Consider the following 18305-nt stretch of genomic DNA (forward strand, 5'->3'; position numbering starts at 1 on the left):
TGTTATGCATTTGTAATAGTTTGATATGGAGATGTACAAATGAAAATGTGCGATTTTGTAATCATATATTTCATTCATGCTAAAGTAATGTAACTTCAATGTCATGTAGTATTATGATTAATTATGTATATATTATCATTCTGTTGTTATTTTTTGTGATTTAAATGACTATAAAATATCTTCTTTTGTTAATAAAAAAAAGCAACAATAAATGAACAAACAAAAGAAAATCAGAACAATTATTTATGTTCTTTCTTTAATGCAATAACAATTTACGATTCGTCCCCTTCACCTCCTGAAGTAACGAAATATATTGCCTTTATCTAAAATACTTAAAAAGACGGAATGAATTAGATATATAAGTTGTAAGCATTGAAATTTCATTGATAGTTCAATTATCAAGATCAGTGTGGAATTTATAGCAATATATTTCGTATGGATAAATTACTATGATAATGGTAAATTTTAAGAAAAACACGATCTCAAAGAACTTAAACAAAAAATTCTAAGCCAATTTTGATAGCCACGTTTATCACCGATTTAAATTATTGTGCAAACATTATGCAGTGCCACAACACGTATTCCGATCATTTATTTGGGATATCAAAGGGAAATGAAGGTAATTAACCTGCTTCCTGAATACGTTCATTATAGGTCGATCAGCATTACCAGTTATGGAAAATGGTAATAACTTTAACCCATTTTAACAAGAACTCAGATTTTAATACAAATACGAAAGGAAGAAGTTACACTTTGATGGTATCGAAAACCCTAGTAGGTTTCCTCGTAATGTCAAAAACATATCTGCATTAATTGTAATCCTTATCATATCGAGTTTACAAAGTTTAAAAATGAACCGCGGTACAAACGCTAAGCGTGACAAAACTCATAACAGCATCTAACATGATTGAACTTTATCATGGTTACTTTTTCATTGTGTCACTTATCAGAAGGTTTAGTTCATATTTCTGATAAATCACACGTAGTTTAATAAAAAAAAACATAGGATTATGCTGCAATTGTATAAGCTTGTCAGTAATTTAACGTAATTTAGTTTGTGCAAACAGAATATGTATAGTTTTAGGTACGATATTTTACAATTATAGTGAAGAATGTTGTTACCATAATATATTTATGCAACCAGTTCCACCTTGTTTCTCAATTATAATTCTTAATATGTGACCATTTAGAAAAGATAAACTCTCACACTAAAAACTAGATTTGAAATCCCTACACACATTGGACTGTACAATATAATACTAAAAAACTTCATCTCACTGTTTCAAAGGTACAGTAATGAATAGTAAGATATGAATACTTATGAATATGGAAATCTTCACTTGCATATGTTCTCTATTTTGTCCGCCGCTTTAGCTGTTGTATAATCACTGTAATTGAGTAATTAAACACCGAAAAGGTGGTGAAGCTAGACAAATTTCTTTCATTTCTTTTGTTGCTGTTGGATTAAATGTGTTATTTATCCTTAAAATCACGTAAATGCCCTGGACCATATATGTATCTCAATGAATGGGCCTTAATTGAAATGTTTAGAGCTTCTGTTCTATAAAGCTTGTGTTCATATTATTGCCATGGATGTATGATTGCTTAATCCTACACAACATTCCAAAGGTCAAGACTCTACAACACCCTCGGAATATTTCAATATATTACGAACAGAAATGAGATCAAACCACAGTGCATTCTAATTTACATCTATATTAAATACTCACCTACTTTTATCCAATAAAACCAAAGATTTCTATGTACTGTACAAGTTCTTCAATAGTATACTATTATGTCAAGAGTTTTGATTATAATTATACGAAACGCTAGCGTCATATATAACAATAGAAAGGGATCTCAGACTGTTTTAAGCACAGTTAATTTATGATATAATGGGCTATATACATGTACGTAACATTTATTTGCACATGCCCCGATATACTTAATATCTAATATCCCTTGGTTTTAGTGTACTCCAGCACCCTTTTCACCACTTCCAGACGGTATTAGACTGTACCGCATTGTGAAATAGTCACAATTCTAACTGTACTAGATTATAAACCCTAAACCAGCTTATGAATTGCTCCTAGTAATTAACCGTGTACTCTCATAACCTCACATGGGAATGATATGGCATCAAGGTAGATATAAATGGAAACATCGCCACTTCATCAGACATTGAGTTTTGTCAGATGCATGTAGCTAACATTTGTAGTCTTAGTGGTCACCTATCTACCTGTCCAAATTAGCCACCCTTATTATTAACTCCTTGCCCAGAGCTTTTAGCGCCTGTGATGTTATGAGAGTACACGGTTTATTAATGTCAGCTATTTATAAGGTGGCTTAGTAATTATAATCGTGGTAAAGTTATTTTCTTCATAATACGTAAGGAATGACTCCATCCGGTCTTTAGGTGGTGGTGGGGGCTGGGGTAGGTGCAGCATCGGCGTTGATGAGACCAATGAGAACATTTTTGTAGTCTCCACTGGTATCGTCTTCGACCATGGCGGCCAGGGTGGTGGTGTATTTCTCCTTGAACATTGTCTTGATGGAAGCCAGGTCGATCTAGGCCAGAGAGAGAGAGAACGCCAAAGATATATTCAAAAGGAAAACAAAATATATTCAAGGGAAGAAATAAAATTTTCTATATCATACGCGAGGTGGTCACTGATCAAGCTTTTTATTGACCCGATTATCACCGAATTCTCTCACCACTATAGGCTTAACAAATGGACCACTCGGTTCCAGTAGGCAGTGGGTTGAAATAAGGTGAAATATTTGCTCTGATTGAAAAAGGTGGTAAAACAATTTTTTAAATTGTGGCGTAGCCAAGGGCCGGAAGGAAACGATTGTCCGATGTCCCACTTGCCCTAATAAATTTATTTAGACCAATCTACTGAAGAAATATATTTAATTTAATCCGTCAGCGAGATTGTGAAACTTAAAAATGAAACCCTTTCGCTCCGTCGCGATGCTCCCTCGTAGATGGCGTAATAGTCGTATATTTTTATCGCCATTTGTGCTTTTTATTATGCCTCTTCAGACCACCCATCCCCCCCCCCCCCCCCCCCCCCCCAAAAAAAAAAAAAATAACAACAACAAAAACAAAACACAAAAAAAACAACTAACTGAATAAATGAATAAAAATAAAATAATAATAATAATAGAATGAATAAATAAATACAAACAAAAATAAATAAATAAATAGATAAATAAAAAATATGCCGATCGTACAATAAATATTTGCTAGGGAATCACGAGTATCCTGATGGAGAGAAGCAATGAAGGTAAATGAGATTTTGTGATTGTGTAATTGCAAACCCTTTACGGGGTCTAACCTACTACTACTTCCACATTTCTTGCAGTCGAATATTCAAACAACTTGACCACGAAACATAACGAAGAAATTACAACGGAACAAAGGATTGACTTAACAAATAGAACAAGAAAGAGAGGGAGAAAGAAATGCAAGAGAGAGAGAGAGAGAAGGAGAGAAAGACACAGAGACATAGGGAGGGAGAGGGGGAGAGAGAGAGGGAGATAGAGAGAGAGGAGATTGACTTAAAAATAGAACAAGAAAGAGAATGGGAAAAAAATGCAAGAGAGAGAGAGAAGGAGAGAAAGATAAAGAGAGATAGGGAGGGAGAGGGGGATGGAGAGAAAGATAGAGCGAGAGAGATATATATATTGAGAGAGAGAGAGAGAGAGAGAGAGAGAGAGAGAGAGAGAGATAAAGAAAGGGGAAGAAAAATATTAATTATTTTCTGATTTAAATATTCATCCCTCCTGTATGACCAACTTACCTCTGATCTGCCTACGACGATGCGAATGAGTTTGTCATCGTCGGTACCTAGTCCCTTCATGGCCCAGTACAGCGAGTCAACGTAGAACGCAAGAGGTTGACACATGCTCTTGACTGTAAATATGATCATATAGGATGAGATCAGCTCAGTCACGGACACGGTACATTACAGTAAAATGTCTTTACTTTGTGTCCCTTAAACTGTGACAAAATCTTATAGGGTATTGTCATATTAATTATTCATATGCGGACACTGTTTTATGGAATAACTTGTCAGAATACTTTAGAAATATAGAAAATCTTAAACCACCATGAGTTTGAGGTCATAATATGAAAGAAATTATTATTATTTACATTTTGATACCAATTTTCATGAGATTAGGATTAATTAACATCACAACTTTAAATAAACAATTGACTTTTGCGATTTTCATAAAGGGATAACGGAATAAAAAAAAAAAAAAAGAAAGAAAGAAGATACAAAGAGAAAGAAAGGAAAAAGGAAAGACACGAAGAATAAGGAGAAGAAGAAGAAGAAGAAGAAGGAGAAGAAGAAGAAGAAGAAGAAGAAGAAGAAGAAAGAAAAGAAGAAGAAAAGAAGAAGAAGAAGAAGAAGAAAAAAATAAAAAAGAAGAAGCAGAAGAAGAAGAAGAAGCAGAAGAAGAAGAAGAAGAAGAAGAAGAAGAAAAAAAAGAAGCAGAAGAAGACGACGAGTAAATTGAGAACTCACAAATAACCGTGAAGGCAGCTTTTTGAAGATTATCCATTTTGCTGTCCTGTACAATTTTCTCAAATTGTTGGCCTGAAATTGCTGCAAACAAAATCGATTAGAAAGCAATAAAGAACAAAGAATGAAGATTATGACGAAATCATAAGGTGATCAATACCTAAATATGTCAGAATACAAATTGATTGTGATTGGATCACTTTTCTTAAAATAACAAATCTGAAGACAAAAAACGTACAGAAATAAAGAATAAAGATTGAAGATTCTGACTAAATCATGAGGTGATCAGTATCTAAATATGTCAGAACGCACACATCATCACACGCACACAGGCACATGCGTGCGCACACCTAGTCCAGAATCTGGTAGATTAAATTTTAAATCTACACCACTCGCACCATTTGTCCAATTTCAGTCGATTATTCAACCAACTTGACCACAAAATATAAAGAAGAAGATAATAATAACGTAGAAAATAATTGAAGGGATAAATAGAACAAGAAAGAGAGAAATAATAATGAATGCAAGAGAGAGAGAAAGAGATAAATAAAGAGAGAGAGAGAGAGAGAGGGGGTGGACGGAGGGGCAAGATGGGGAGGGAAGGGAGAGAGAGAGAGAGAGAGAGAGAGGTAAGATACAAGTTATTTCCTGATCTGAATGAGATAAAGTGCTCTTACCAAATCACGGAGTGTGTTAACTTACAACTATCAACTTACGGGAAGCTCATGCAGGAAATAGTCTAGTACATAAATCTAACAAAACATAAGAAGCCCTCAGACGGTACTTAAGAAACTGCGTTGTTCATTGCAAGCAAACATATTATGCCCATTTTGCCTGAAATCATATATGCAGCCTTTAAGCCAACAAAGGTGTTCATTCTTAATACAAACACAATTTGCTTTATGAATACGAATGCTGGAACTGTTGTCTAAGCTAGCACCTGAAGCAGTATACCTTCTCTTCCAGAAACCAAGTATGGGAAATCAGTGTTATCGATAATTTGATTTTTAAAAAAAGCTCAGTGTACTTGTGGAGAACGATCATAAAGGCTCATCTCACGATGGATTCCTTGACGCAAACACTCTTGATCTCGATGGTAATCTTTTTGGGAGGTATCGTGCAGAAGGTTATAGTGGACATGCCAATCAATTCACAACAGCCAAACTATACATGCCCAGTCAAGGATCGTTACATCGCTAAGTGTGCTCATCTCAATCTTACCTCGATTCCCCAAGACCTTCCGCATGAACTGCTGGTATTATTCATCCGTGACAACCAAGTAACAGAACTTTTAAACACGTCGTTCATGAATTACAACCAACTTGAAAAACTGTATGCTCGTCACAACGTAATTGCTTTCATTGATAGTGGAACATTCGAAACTCTACCACAGTTGCAAGTATTGGAACTAGATCATAACCTGATTACCTTTCTACCCATCTATTATCTTCAGAAGAATGCTCTTCTATACATAATAAATCTATCGCACAACAAGATCAGTAACATCTCCAGCACATTGGTGAGTACTCAAATGTGTGGAAACTTGTATGAATGGCGGAATATGGCGGTAGTAGATCTATCCTTCAACAAACTTACAACTATAAATGAGGATGACTTTTTACCTTGGAGAAATTGCTCTGTCGATAAGTTCAATGTAGATAATAACAATGTGACGTTTCTTCAACCTCAGGCGCTTAGACATTTGCCCAAATTAGGTACTCTAAACATGAACAATATCAGCTTACCTACTTTCGACGTCGAGTATTTCATGGGCAATATTGAAATCGAGCGACTTCTGATTGAATCTTCAGGCATTATAAAGTACATTCATCCAGCGAACATATCATCGATGCGAAAAGAAAATGAGCCACTGATTAAAGAACTTTCTTTAGATTTTAACATCTTAAAAAATATTCCAGGGTTTGCTCTGCGTGGTCTGGAAAAACTGCAAGTCCTGAGCCTTGGAGGAAATCGTATATCTTACATCAATAATGAATCATTTTGTGGCCTACATGCACTGGAAAACCTAAGTTTGTATTTGAATAGCATACAGTCACTTCCCCGCGCTTCGTTCGCTTGCGCCTCAAACCTCAAGGAAATTGATTTGTCACGTAATAACCTCGTGACATTGGATCCTCAATGGTTTGACGGATCATTGTTTCTTCGTAGCCTGGTGATAGATCAAAGTGGCATCCGTATCATCACGTTCAGACCATGGGAGGTAACTAATCTTCAGAGTCTTGTTCTTACAAAAAACAATTTCGGCTTCCTTTATCATGAAACCTTCACTGGGTTGTCGAATTTGAAAGCACTTAATTTTTCTGGCAATGCAAATCCTTTTCGGATGTCAGAGGACGCCCTCATTTCAGTAAGTTCCTTAGAACTCCTCGACATGTCAAATTCGAAACAATTTACCATGACAGGTTCGTTCAGAAATATGCAACATCTACTTAATCTGGACATGTCATATAGCCCGTTGAAAATTTTATCAAGTGACCAGTTTACGAACGCACATGCGCTAAGGGTTCTCAATATGTCGCGGTCAAATCTCAAAGTTAAGGATTTAGTTGATAAAGAGACAGGGACATCGTTGTTCTCAGGCTTGGTCTCCTTGCGGATTCTTAAACTACGGCAAAACTCTTTAAATACCACGCACGCTCTTCCTGGCATATTTACCCCGCTTACAAATCTTATTGAGCTAGACTTAACAAGTTGTTGTATAAAACAAGTTGCCTCAGGAACATTTGCAAACTTAACGACCCTGCGTCAGCTTAGTCTGCAAGACAATGACTTAACCAGTATTCCCAAGGACGCTTTTCAAGGTTTGTACAATTTAAGGGTGTTGCAGCTGCAGAATAATTTAATTAAATTCATCCAGCAAGGGCTGTTTATGGGCACAAATGAACTTGAACAGTTGTACTTACAAAATAATCACATTTCGACCGTAGCCTCCAACACTTTCATGCCGTCAAGTTTGATTAGATTCAATATTGCACGCAATCCCTTGACCTGCGATTGCCAACTTGCCTGGTTTAGACAATGGTTGAACGAGGTCGAAGGAAAAATAGATCTTGCTCCCAAAAATCAAACCCGTTGTTCTAGCAGCTCCTTAAAGGTGTTGGTCAATCAAATAATTTGGTCGTTCGATCCGGATGAATATTGTGGGATCAATACCATGATTATCGTTTCCGCATGTTTTGCGCCGATTTTAGTTTTAACCCTCGGTATACTCGTGTATCTCAACCGTTGGTGGATAAACTATAAGTTGTATCTCCTGAAGTTGGCCATCGTTGGTTACCATGAGATCACTGAAGATCGAAATCCGGAGGACTATGAATTCCAACTCAACCTCATGTTCCATGAAGACGATGAATGGTGGGTAAATGACTGTATGAAACCTTTTCTGGAGCAGAGGATGCCTCATCTGGAGCGCGTCATATTTGGTGATGCCGATCTTCACCCAGGATTGTTCTACTTGAACGCCATCTATGACGTCATCGAAAACAGCCACAAGACAATGTTGTTGCTTAGCAACCAGTCTGTAGATGATACCTGGTACATGACCAAGCTCCGTATGGCAGTGGAGCACATGAATGACACCAAGTTGGAGAAGGTCATCCTGATTTTCCTTGAAGACATCGATGATGACCATCTACCGTACCTTGTTAGACTCTTGCTGAGTCGGAACAAGCCTTATTTGTTGTGGACAGAGGATGAAGAAGGCCAGGAGGTCTTTTGGGCAAAGGTCCAGAAGAGCATGAGATCAAACCGGCAAATGAACAATGTTATACCCGCTTAAGAAGAAGCTTGAGTTCTGGTCCTAAGATTACATTGTGAATTAAACTTTCCGGAAGCAATTAGCATGATTTAAAAAGGTTGATCATAATTATACGAGGTAACACACACAATTGGTGTAAACTGTGAGGTTTTGAAATCATACAACTGATAAGAAATTCGAACAGAGGTGCTGAAAGCCTCTAGCACTGAATACCATGTCAAGGAATCGTGTGTATGGGATTACACAAATATGTGGCATGGCAGGTTAAATTGTCCAAACCCTTCAGCTGTTTATTGTGATATTTCGAATGTGAGGGCATTTGGGTTAGGGTTAGGTGCGAATAGGGACACGGTGTCGCTTGACGCAGTGTTCTTTGTGCGCTCATGGCTGGTGCTTTGTTGTAAATGTTGTATACTCACATACAGGTGTTTATAATCTTTTTCTTGAATATATTTGTTTTCCCGTTAATGTTGTTTTTGTAAATTTTTCTAATTTCTCGATATATATGTCATGGATGGTGCCCCCAATAACAAGTTTGTATTAAACTTATTTTGGGGCTTCTAACCCCATGTTTTTATATTTCCATTAATTATTGTATATGTATTTTTATGGTTGAAATACAAAGAATTGCATTGAATTGAAGAGCAACCCTTCTCGGGGTACAATTCTACGGAGATTTTCTTCCAAAATAACTTTGAAAAACTGAACAGGTTGCAATTTGTTCTCATCTTTTTTTCTCATGCCCAAAACTCGACCTTCTCTTGCAAACGCATTGTGGTGTGACCATAGTTCGCGCGTGAACTTTATTCGTGGACAGTTCCATATCTCAAAATATTCGGTAAGATCTCAAACTTCTGATTTCACCAATGAAATGAAGAACATGTACTTACCTTATAACGAAATTGGGTGTAAAAAATATAGATACTGACGAAAAGTTGGCAAATTTTGCAGTCTCTGTGTCCGTTCCGAAAAAAGGGAACTTACAGACAAGGGTCTGGAAATCTTCATTTTGAGAGACGATGTCATCAAAATTGTTAGTAAACAGTGATACCCACTGATTGCATGATATGTTGATTTGCAATTCATGCAATTACCTTACCTTTGATTATCGCTTGTTTTGTCAAAGCACTTGAGTACACTCTCGTGTGCTAATTATTAAAGGTATCTTTGTTTGTATGATCTTTTCTTTAGTTGTAGCGCATTCATATTCGATATCTAATTTTGAGATCGCGAAGTCGCAGGAATTCTTTGGACGGTAAATTTTCTAATCGCACCTATTTGTAGTTTAATATTTTAACGTTCGTTTTTACTAATTGATCCTAATAATTGTGTGTATAATATGAGAAATTGTGGATCGAATATAGTATTCATTTGATTAAAGTGTAAACATAACTTTGGACACCCCATCCTACTTCCCTTGCCATGTGCCTGTGATAGGGAAAGTTTGTGTAGGCCAACTGCTGATTAACATTGAAATGTCTTCTTGAAGTTTTGACTTCCAAAATGTGTTTAATATTCATTTATGGATTTCGAGTTTCATCTTCAAATTTAAAGTTTCCTGCATGTAACATGCGCTTGTAACTAAATTTAGTCCGTCTATCTTACTATCTTTTCCTATGTTGCTTTATGATTTTTGTATCGATAACATTGCAAATATTTCTATCTCAGACTCAAACATTTTTATATAATTTGGTCAGTGGGACATGGAAGACACAGGATTTCCAACGACTGTGTAGATGTTGCCGGGTTCGGAAAGGGAAGGGGGGGGGATTTGTGGAGTTTGGAAAGTTTTGGGTATTTAGAGGGATGGTGGATAGGTCACATTGTATGTGTGTCTGTCTGTGTGCGTGTGTGCGTGTGTGTGTGTGTGTATGTGTATGTGTGTGTGCGGAAGGCTCTTTTTGTAATATTACTCATTCATTGCACAAAATATTACATTGTTATGAATAAGTAATAACTTCCAACTGTATATGATTCTATTATATTTCTGTGATAATTAGTAACTAAGCGTATATAGGGTTTTGTATGCATTTGTAATAGCTTGATTTTTATGGAGATGTACAAAATTATTTCACTATAATGTAACTTCAATATTTTGTAGTATTATGACAAATTATGTATATATTATTATTCTGTTGTTATTTTTTGTGATTTAAATGACGATAAAATATCTTCTTTTTTTAATCCAAAAAAAGCAACAATAAATAAACAAACAAAAGAAAATCAGAACAATTATTTATGTTCTTACTTTAATGCAAAAACAATTTACGATTCGTCCCCTTCACCTCCTGAAGTAACAAAATATATTGTCTTTATCTAAAATACTTAAAAAGACGGAATGAATTAGATATATAAGTTGTAAGCATTGAAATTTCATTGATAGTTCAATTATCAAGATCAGTGTGAAATTTATAGCAAAATATTTCGTATGGATAAATTACTATGATAATGGTAAATCTTAAGGAAAACACGATCTCAAAGAACTTTAAAAAAAAAATTCTAAGCCAATTTTGATAGCCACGTTTATCACCGATTTAGATTATTGTGCAAACATTATGCAGTGCCACAACACGTATTCCGATCATTCATTTGGGATATCAAAGGGAAATGAAGGTAATTAACCTGCTTCCTGAATACGTTCATTATAGGTCGATCAGCATTACCAGTTATGGAAAATGGTAATAACTTTAACCCATTTTAACAAGAACTCAGATTTTAATACAAATACGAAAGGAAGAAGTTACACTTTGATGGTATCGAAAACCCTAGTAGGTTTCCTCGTAATGTCAAAGACATATCTACATTAATTGTAATCCTTATCATATCGAGTTTACAAAGTTTACAAATAAACCGCGGTACAAACACTAAGCGTGACAAAACTCATAACAGCATCTAACATGATTGAACTTTATCATGGTTACTTTTTCATTGTGTCACTTATCAGAAGGTTTAGTTCATATTTCTGATAAATCACACGTAGTTTGATCAAAAACATAGGATTATGCTGCAATTGTATAAGCTTGTCAGTAATTTAACGTAACTTAGTTTGTGCAAACAGAATATGTATAGTTTTAGGTACGATATTTTACAATTATAGTGAAGTATGTTGTTACCATAATATATTTATGCAACCAGTTCCACCTTGTTTCTCAATTGTAATTCTTAATATCTGACCATTTAGAAAAGATAAACTCTCACACTAAAAACTAGATTTGAAATCCCTACACACATTGGACTGTACAATATAATACTAAAAAAACTTCATCTCACTGTTTCAAAGGTACAGTAATGAATAGTATGATACGAATACTTATGAATATGGAAATCTTCACTTGCATATGTTCTCTATTTTGTCCGCCGCTTTAGATGTTGTATAATCACTGTAATTGAGTAATTAAACACCGAAAAGGTGGTAAAGCTAGACAAATTTCTTTCATTGTTTTTCTTTTGTTGCTGTCGGTGTGAATGTGTGCTATGTTATGTATCCTTGAAATCAAGTAGATGCCATGGACCATACATGTATTTCAATAAATGGGCATTAACTGTAAGTTATAGAGCTTCTGTTCTATGAAGCTTGTGTTCATATTATTGTCATGGATGTATGATTGCTCAATCCTACACAACATTCCAAAGACCAAAACTCTACAACACCCTCGGAATATTTCAAAATATTACAAACAGAAATGAGATCAAACCACAGTGCATTCTAATTTACATCTATATCATTAAAATACTCATCTAATTTTATCCAATAAAACCTAAAATTGCTATGTACTGTACACGTTCTTTAATAGTATATTATTATGTAATTGTTTTGAACAAAACATATGCTAAGTATTATTATGATTATAAGGATTGCTAGTGTCACTTTAGTAGTAGTAAGTATATGTATAATAATAGAGAGGTATCTAAGACTGTATTGAGCACAGTGAATTTATAATATAATAAGCTTTATACGTAACATTTATGTGCACATGCCCCGCTATATAATATCGCTTGATGCGATTGTACTCCACCACCCGTTTCAGCAATTTCAGACGGTGTCATACTGTCCCGTGTGATGACAATATCATATTTTTAACTGTACTAGATTAAATCCCTTAACCAGCTTATAAATAGCTCACAGTAGTTAACCGTGTACTCTCATAACCTCACATGTGGATAATATGGCATCAAGGTAAATGTAAACTGAAACACCACCACTTCATCTGGTAGTGAGTTTTGTTATATGCATGTACCCAACATGTGTAGTCTTAGTGGTCATCTACATGTATATACCTGTCTTAAGTGGCCACCTTCATTATTGGCTCCTTGTCCAGAGCTTGCAGCGCATGTGATGTTATGAGAGTACACGGTTTACTAGTGTGAGCTATTCACAAGGTAGCTTAGAGATTATGAACTTGGTTAAGTTAAAACTTGTTTTGTTCTTCTTCATAATACGGTACAGCTATAATACCGTGTTAACTTGGTAAATGGAATGACTCCAGCCGGTCTTTAGGTGGTGGTGGGGGCTGGGGTAGGTGCAGCATCGGCGTTGATGATACCAATGAGAACATTCTTGTAGTCTACACTGGTATCGTCTTCGACCATGGCGGCCAGGGTGGTGGTGGTGTATTTCTCCTTGAACATGGTCTTGATGGAAGCCAGGTCGATCTAGACCCGCACAGAGAGAGAGAGAGAGAGAGGGTGTCAAAGATACATTCAAAAGGAAAACAAATAAATGTAAAGCCCGTCTGTTTTGGTCAGGAAGGATTAGACCACCCAGGGTGATCACTGACAGGTGGCTATCTAATCAACTCAGGTCTTAATTAACATAAGAACAAGAGGATCATGTGAGACCAATGGTCACCGATTAGGCATTATTTTCTATATAGAGGGAGCAACTAGCTACTATTAGTCCGGTGGGGGCTCTAAGGGAAGAAAATAAAATGTCTTTCTATATCATAAACGAGGTATCGGTGGTTCCTAATCAAGCTTCTCAAGAGCCCGATTATCACTGAATTCTCTCACCACTATAGGCTTAATACATGGACCACTCGGTTCTAGTAGACAATGGGTTAAAATGAGGTGAAATGATATGCTCTGATTAAAAAAGGCGGTAGAACAATTTTTTTAATTGTGGCGTAGCCAAGGGCGGGAAGGAAACAATTCGTCGCTGTTTTCACGAAGTGACGGTAGTGAAAAAAAATTGCATTCACTTTGCGTTACGATTTTCCTCACTACCGTCACTTCGTGAAAACAAGGACGAATTGTCCGATATCCCACTTGCCCTAATAAATTTATTTAGACCAATTTACTGAAGAAATACATTTAATTTAATCCGTCAGCGAGATTATAAATGAACCCCTTTCGTTCCGTCGCGAGGCTCCCTCGTAGATGGTGTAATATTCGTAGATTGTTATCGCTATTTTGGCCTTTTTATATGCCCCTTCAGACCCCCACCCCCCCCCCCCCAAAAAAAAAAATAAATAAAATATAAAAAAAAATAAAAAAAAAAAATAATAATAATAATAATAATAATATTTTAAAAAAAATAAAAAATAACTGAATAAATAAATAAATATAAAATAATAGTAATAATAATTAAATAGAATAAATAATAAATGAATACATAAATACAAAATATGCCGATCGTAGATAAATAATTGCTAGGGAATCGCGAGTATTCTGATGAAGAGAAGCAATATAGGTAAATAAGATTATGTGAGTGTGTAATTGCAAGCCCTTTACGGGGTCTAACCTACGACTTCCGCAATTTTTGCAGTCGAATATTCAAACAACTTGACCACCAAACATTAAGAACAAGATACAAAGGAACAAAGGATTGAATTAATATATAGAACAGGAAAGAGAGGGGGAAAAGAAATGCAAGAGAGAGAGAGAGAGAAGGAGAGAAAGATAAAGAGAGAGAGATAGGGAGTGAGAGGGGAGGGAGAGAGAGAGAGAGAGAGAGATAGAGAGAGATAGGATTGACTTACAAATAGAACAAGAAAGAGAGGGGGAAAAATAAATGCAAGAGAGAGAGAGGGAAGGAGAGAAAGATAAAGAGAGATAGGGAGGGAGGGGAGGGGAGAGAGAGATAGGGAGGGAGAGAGAGAGAGAGAGAGAGAGAGATAAAGAAAGGGGGTGACAAAATGTTACATATTTTCTGATTTAAAAATTCATTCCTCCTGTATGACCAATTACCTCTGATCTGCCTACGACGATGCGAATGAGTTTGTCATCGTCGGTACCTAGTCCCTTCATGGCCCAGTACAGCGAGTCAACGTAGAACGCAAGAGGTTGACACATGCTCTTGACTGTGAATATGATCAGATGGGATGAGATCAGCTCAGTTACGGTTTCATTACATTCAATTTACATTATCATTACATTACAGTAAAAAGTATTTATGTTGTGTCCCTCAAACTGTGAGAAAATCTTAAGGGGAAATGTCATATTCAAAATTCATAAGCGGACACTGTTTTAAGATATAACTTGCCGGAATACCTTAGAAATATAGAAACCCTTGAAGCACCATGAGTTTAAGGTCATGACATGACAGAAAAGTAATTATCTACATTTGATACCAATTTCCATGAGACTAGGATCAATTAACATCACAATTTTCAGAGAACAATTGATTTTTGTGATTTTCATAACTGGATAAAAGAATAATATAAACAAGAAAGAAAGAAAGAAAGAAGATACAGAGAGATAGAAAGGATAACAGAAAGACACAAAGAGGAAGAATAAGGAGAAGGGAGAGAGGAGAAGACAGGAAGGAACAGAAGGAGGAGGCTAAAAAAAGGAGAAGGTGAGGAAGGAGGAGGAGGAGGAGGAGGAGAAGAAGAAGAACAAGACGACGACTAAATTTAGAACTCACAAATAACAGTGAAGGCAGCTTTCTGAGTTTCATCCATTTTGCTATCCTGCATAACTTTCTCCAAACTCAGATTGTTGGCCTGAAATTGCTGCAAACAAAATCGATAAGAAAACAATGAGATATCTTATATAATGTTAACATCTTTATGGGTAGTCCCAATGGTTGTACTACACATGTTCCGATGACAGTAGCTTCGCGGTCAATATCCTTTCAGAAACAAATTCCAACGTTATCTGATGACTAGCCTATTCCTTTTCTTTCCTTCTCTCAACTACATCGCTTCGGGACATATTTATGATATGTGCTATATAAATAGTATTATTGTTATTATTATCATCATTATTATCATTACTATTATTATTATTATTATTATTATTATTATTATGAATATTATTATGATTATTATTATTATTACCATTATTTATTTTATTATCATAAGTTTTCTATTCCTGGCCAAGGGAGTTGGTTGTGACAAATTGACGGGGATTAAATCGTACTTTTTATAACAAATCTAAAGGCAAAAAACGTACAGAAAGAAAGAAATAATAAATAAAGAACAAAGAATGAAGATTCTGACGAAATATAGAGGTAATCAGTACCTAAATATGTCAAGACGCACAGCTCTTCACACGCACACAGGCACATGCGTGCGCACACCTAGTCCAGAATCTGGCAGATTAAATTTGTCATAATCTCCACCACGGGCACTGAGATATCCTCCAAACTTGCTGCAAGCCGAAGATTGCTACGCCCGACGAAATTGAGCTGGGCGTACCATCTATGCATACAGATTCATGGATCACGCCATCTCCGGCTTGCAGCAGGTAGGGGATGGGAGAGTTCGCCATTGCGAAATAGAATAAAGCCGTCCAGATTATGGATTAAAGCACACGCCCAGGTAGCCGAACCTTCGTAAAATTTAAATTATTAAAACAAAATTTTATTCTACATAGCGCGTCAGCCAGTGTGAACGTTTCTCGCAGCTGGATAATACTCGCCCTCCCAAACAGTTCTCCGACGCGCTCATTGGGCAGTTGCCAATCCTCGGGCTTCGTCTGAATATTTGAAGAAGAAAAAAAAATCACATTATAATGATATAGATATATTGACATAACTATTTATATGAGCTCAAGGGGACGTTACATCCTGCTATGACCCCGGGGCGCGCCGAGGTGTCATGGCATAGAGCCGATTTTCCGGGGCAATGTGGCAAGGAAAATCGGCTCTAACGTACTAATAGGCAGAAGATGGCAGCTAGATTTGGTAACAACTAAAAGCTTAGACATCATGAGAGAAAATGGTGGTAATACTATTAAAGCGGAAATCCCTGGAAATCTAAACATATCCTCTGGATTTATAAAAAAAATTGTTCAGTGAATTACCCTATAATATATTATGAAGATCGTGTTTGTATCCAATTTTAACCCATTCATGTAGTAAAATGAACTATCAGGAATATGTGAGAGCAATATCATATCAATGACTTTAATAAACAATTCATGTTAAATTGAAAGATTTATAAAGATAAGTCACTGTTGCACTAAAACTGTGAATATATGTAGGATTTTGTTGTTTGAATGAGTAAATTTATACCCTTATTGTGCATACCGGAATTAGATATTGTACTGAGGTATTCTTCAAAGTATTATCTTTCAACTGGGCAAGAAAAAACGAAAAAATTGGTTTCTCCCTGGCCCACTGTGCGTCGTCATCAAAGAACATTTAGGGGGGGGGTCTAAAAAAATGTCTCTTTTCTATCGGAAAAGTAATAAATCATATTTTTGTTTAACTTTAAAGGAAAGTCGTGCTAATTTTTAACGAAGTTGATAACATATTGAAAAAAAAATTTTAAATATGAGCTTACCTTGAAAAAGTATGAAGCATAATCATTTCCTGTAGCGCTGTTTGGGCGGATTGAAGCCGAACGCTCTCCTTGAAAGAATAAGAAAAAGATAGACATGAAAACAACTTTCGTCAAGAGGAGAATGACACATTTCGTAATGTTAAAATAATTTCTATAATCCATAGTTACAGGATAATTGCATTTGAGTTGAACCCTTGAAAGTATTTGCGGTCTTGTTTGGAACGAATACAAAAATTTACCTCCCCCCAAAATTGCCCTCCAGAATTCTTTCCCCTGACAAAGAAGAAAAACCCATTAGGACACCAACCCTAGATTGCTCCCCCCCCCCCCCCCCCCTCTTTAACTTGCTTAAGGCTTGTTCAGAAACGACGTGGCGGTAAACCGCCTCAAAAAATACCATTGCGTTTTTTTGTCTTTAACATGTAAATAAATGGCAACTGCGGGCAACAAATTCCTACTCGAATTTACTTAGCTCTTTGTTATATAGCAAAGGAAAAGTGAAGCATATAGTACACTTACGTCATTATCCCCCCCCCCCCCGACCCAAAAGAAAAACACAACCCCGTCATATCTGAGTAGGCTGAGTTAGATTATCATCAGGTCATAGAAAGAGCTTGTAAAGTTCAATTAATGTCAATTGTATATTCCAACTACACTGAAAAAATTGCAAGCGTTTGTTTACTAACATGTTTTTGTCCCCGAAATCCAAACACATGCACTAACATTATATGTTTAGGTGTTAGTATACAAACACTTAAAACGCGGGTTAATTAGCACTTGTTGTTAAACAATCAGTTAATCCACTTGCTACCAAACATTTTTGAATCTTACTGTTAGTTATTGAATGGTTTATCCGTTGTGAAATAGGTCAATATAAGTAAGCGTTTATAGACACGCTTCTGCCACAGTTCACAAACACTATTTTCAGAAACAACTGGTTGAATTGTTTGAATACAAGCACATACAAATGCGTCAACCGTTTTAAAATTGCGTTGTGAAAGGGTATATTTTGAAATATATATTTAGAGAGAGAGATATTGTTGGTACATCACTTTATTCATACTTCAGCAATAACGGAACAGAGACATTATGAAAAAGTCATACAAAGAAAATGAGAACATAATAAGAAAATCCAAGGACTTCACCTGATTAATGTTCATGATTATTGTGATAAAAGTCTTTCTCTTTCCATTGCAAAGCAATTAATGACTATAGCTGATTATAGATAATCACTTAAATTTAAGTGTGTGAAACAAGTTATTTCCT

The 18305-nt window shown here is 35.9% G+C and overlaps 3 protein-coding genes and 1 non-coding gene across 4 annotated transcripts; 2 read left to right on the plus strand and 2 right to left on the minus strand.

Annotated features, from left to right (window-relative positions):
- Positions 1-2397: 2397 nt before the first annotated feature.
- LOC115923315 (annexin A8-like protein 1) lies at positions 2398-3913 on the minus strand. Its single transcript, XM_030983762.1, has 2 exons — positions 3807-3913; positions 2398-2568 (listed from the first exon to the last, which is right to left on the minus strand). Exons 1-2 carry the CDS (start codon positions 3909-3911, stop codon positions 2413-2415), a joined length of 261 nt encoding a protein of 86 aa, XP_030839622.1. The 5' UTR covers positions 3912-3913; the 3' UTR covers positions 2398-2412.
- Positions 3914-5592: 1679 nt separating this feature from the next.
- Positions 5593-6761, plus strand: LOC115923188 (immunoglobulin superfamily containing leucine-rich repeat protein 2-like). Its single transcript, XM_030983531.1, has 2 exons — positions 5593-6051; positions 6702-6761. The coding sequence occupies exons 1-2, from the start codon at positions 5593-5595 to the stop codon at positions 6759-6761; spliced, it is 519 nt and encodes a 172-aa protein (XP_030839391.1).
- Positions 6762-7065: 304 nt separating this feature from the next.
- Positions 7066-8331, plus strand: LOC115923189 (toll-like receptor 4). Its single transcript, XM_030983533.1, has one exon. It carries the CDS (start codon positions 7066-7068, stop codon positions 8329-8331), a length of 1266 nt encoding a protein of 421 aa, XP_030839393.1.
- Positions 8332-12931: 4600 nt separating this feature from the next.
- Positions 12932-15262, minus strand: LOC100890834. Its single transcript, XR_004063848.1, has 3 exons — positions 15176-15262; positions 14497-14609; positions 12932-12963 (listed from the first exon to the last, which is right to left on the minus strand). It is a non-coding gene; the product is annotated as an uncharacterized LOC100890834 (transcript).
- Between the last annotated feature and the right edge of the window lie 3043 nt (positions 15263-18305).

This window comes from Strongylocentrotus purpuratus, unplaced genomic scaffold (genome assembly GCF_000002235.5).
Source record: "Strongylocentrotus purpuratus isolate Spur 01 unplaced genomic scaffold, Spur_5.0 spur5_scaffold_13, whole genome shotgun sequence".
Taxonomy (NCBI): domain Eukaryota; kingdom Metazoa; phylum Echinodermata; class Echinoidea; order Camarodonta; family Strongylocentrotidae; genus Strongylocentrotus; species Strongylocentrotus purpuratus.

Excerpts from the sequence above, each read along its gene's own strand:
- LOC115923315 (XM_030983762.1), bottom strand. The coding sequence starts at position 3,911 with ATGTGTCAACCTCTTGCGTTCTACGTTGACTCGCTGTACTGGGCCATG. Across the intron at positions 2,569-3,806 it reads TCGTCGTAGGCAGATCAGAG|ATCGACCTGGCTTCCATCAA; the intron begins GTAAGTTGGTCA and ends TCTCTGGCCTAG.
- LOC115923188 (XM_030983531.1), top strand. The coding sequence starts at position 5,593 with ATGGATTCCTTGACGCAAACACTCTTGATCTCGATGGTAATCTTTTTG. Across the intron at positions 6,052-6,701 it reads GTAACATCTCCAGCACATTG|CCTGGTGATAGATCAAAGTG; the intron begins GTGAGTACTCAA and ends GTTTCTTCGTAG.
- LOC115923189 (XM_030983533.1), top strand. The coding sequence starts at position 7,066 with ATGTCGCGGTCAAATCTCAAAGTTAAGGATTTAGTTGATAAAGAGACA.